Source organism: Propithecus coquereli, unplaced genomic scaffold (assembly GCF_000956105.1).
Source record: "Propithecus coquereli isolate 6110/MARCELLA unplaced genomic scaffold, Pcoq_1.0 Scaffold20, whole genome shotgun sequence".
Taxonomy (NCBI): Eukaryota; Metazoa; Chordata; class Mammalia; order Primates; family Indriidae; genus Propithecus; species Propithecus coquereli.
In genome coordinates, this window is record NW_012144967.1 from 188973 (window position 1) to 191422 (window position 2450).

General features: G+C 39.1%; 1 protein-coding gene across 2 annotated transcripts in view; it reads right to left on the bottom strand.

The window, feature by feature from the left end:
• The window catches only part of MEF2A (myocyte enhancer factor 2A), a 120716-nt gene that overhangs the window by 22721 nt on the left and 95545 nt on the right, over window positions 1-2450 (bottom strand). For both annotated transcript variants that reach the window (XM_012643772.1, XM_012643771.1), the window contains exon 6: window positions 2032-2219. In XM_012643772.1, the coding sequence (XP_012499226.1) occupies window positions 2032-2219 (188 nt within the window). The remainder of the gene's footprint in view (window positions 1-2031; window positions 2220-2450) is intronic.

Sequence of the window (2450 nt, forward strand, 5' to 3'; positions counted from 1 at the left end):
AAAATATTCTCTCTCTTTTCTCTTTTTTGGAATTCCAATTATAAATATGTAACACCATTGGATAAAGGCCCACAGCTCTTGAATGCTTTGTACTGTTTTTTCTTTTGTTTGTTTTGTTTTCACTCCTCTTTCTCCTTGTATTTCACTTTGGGTAATTCCTACTGACTTAAGACCTATAGGTCTTTCCCCCTACTAGGCCTTTAGTGCAGGGTTTGAGCCTTAGTGTTGCTCTGGTTACCCTCAGTGTACCTAGCACCGGCTTCAAATCCCTCTGGTGGTGGGGAGTGGCGGGTCAGGTTTTCTCTCCCGGTGACTGCTCCACTCTGTGTGCTGTGCCTCAGAGGCTGTAGCCTTCTCAAGTCATCCTGCCACTCTCCTGGCATTGCTCTGTATGTACCCAGCATGTCCTTCCTGCTCCTCTACCATGGGTTGAGATATTTTTCCTTTCTCCATTTATTTTCCATTTCTCCAAATAAAATAGGATTTCCCCAGTACCCCAAGAGTGACAATGTTCATGTTCTTCTCCTCACAGATTAAGGCTTTCGTTCCATAGAAAAGAAAGGAGACAAAGATCCAGGCAAAACTTCTCGCCCCTACTGCAGTGGCTATTCTTCCCCTGTCCTAGTTGTGTGCCACGAGGGAGACTTTTTCAGGACATTTTTCAGTCTTTTCTGTGAATACCAAGTGGGGTTCATGGAGAAAAAGCCTACAAGAGAACACAGACTCACCCTGCTTTACACTGTGGTCCCCCAGAAGTTTCACACAATCCTACCAGTGCACACTTGGTCTCTAGCAATTCACTAATTGCCTAGGTTAACTCTTATTACCCTGTGTCTTGCCCAGTGCTCAAATGTTCTCTCTCCCTGCAGTATCTTTCTCTCCCTAGCATCTAGGCCAATTGGTTGCCTTGAAATCTCAGCACTGCAATGGGCTGAAGGAAAATTTGTTGCATATCCAAATTTTTTCACTGCAAGGTTGGGAATGACACAGTTTCCAGTTTTCTGCATCTCCAAATGAAAAAAGTACAAAAAAGTACTTTGTTTTTTGACTCAGAGTATAACACTTAAGAGATTTGGTCCTAGCTCTATTATGTAATATCTTGGACAAATAACATTTAGCTCAGTTTCCTCATCTCTACCATGCCACAATCACAGTCTAATTAAGAAACAAATGAGACAATGCATACATGATGATGTCTGGAATCTATAAAGTGTTTTACAAATGTAGAATTATCTAAGCCTGACAGCATCACGTTCACTTAGCATAAAGTCGAATGGTGAGTTTAGCAGTTGCATAGCAGAAAGAACCCGGTATATCACCTAGTTGCAGTCAAACAGTTGCTAAACTAAGAATGGTTTTAAACTTGATGATATATTCCAATTTTTTTCTAAAAGAGGTGAAGGGAAATAAACATATTCTCCTGCTCTTCATAAACACAGACTTAGGATTTACAAGCAAATGTGGCTAGAAGGCTAAAGACACGGCAAGGGCATGGAGGATATCTACATTCTTTATAGAGTTAAATAGAAAGGTTATTTGAGAAGGAATAAAGAAAGAAAATTATTTGCAGAATAACTCATTCAAGTTTGTGTGCATTCTTTCCTATTCTACAACAGTTCTCTGTGTATACAGAATTTTCTAACAAATAATTTAGTGCTTCTCTCACTGAAAAGCATGTATAATAGATTATTGAAAGTATACAAAGTACAGAGAATACATAAATCATGTTTGATTTATAAATTTGGGAATGAGTCTCTAAGCAAAGATTCTAGCCTGGTAAAATTAAAATTAAACATGATAACCACTCAGCTTTAATTTTAAATAACCATTAAGCAGATTTCCTATTTTTCCATAATCTAATTTTTTGTGTATTTAAAATAGACTTGTCTCTTCAAATGCTAATTTTGAATACAAATATTCATTAGGAAAAGGTGTGGATTCTATGGAGGTACAGAAAATTCCAAAGTAAGATACAGACTATGTATAAAATATGTGTTTTAAAGAATGAGGCTGAAGAAAGGTTTGACTTACCAGTGGAGGCATCATGCCCTTACTTGAAGGGGGGATAACAACTCGAAGATCTGGTTTTCGACTGTTCATTCCGAGATTACCACCACCTGGCGGAGGGGGAGACTTTGTAGGCATGACTTTGCCTAAACTATTTGCACCAGTAGTTCCAATCAAATTTGGAGAAGCTCTTGAGTTTACAAATCCATTCCCTGGAAAAAAGAAATGTCATTCACTAACAGGAAAAGAGTCATTAAAATACTTCGGCACGGGGCCGGGCGCGGTGGCTCACACCTGTAATCCTAGCTCTCTGGGAGGCCGAGGCAGGCGGATTGTTTGAGCTCAGAAGTTCGAAACCAGCCTAAGCAAGAGCGAGACCCCATCTCTACTAAAAATAGAAAGAAATTAATTGGACAACTAAAAATACATAGAAAAAATTAGCC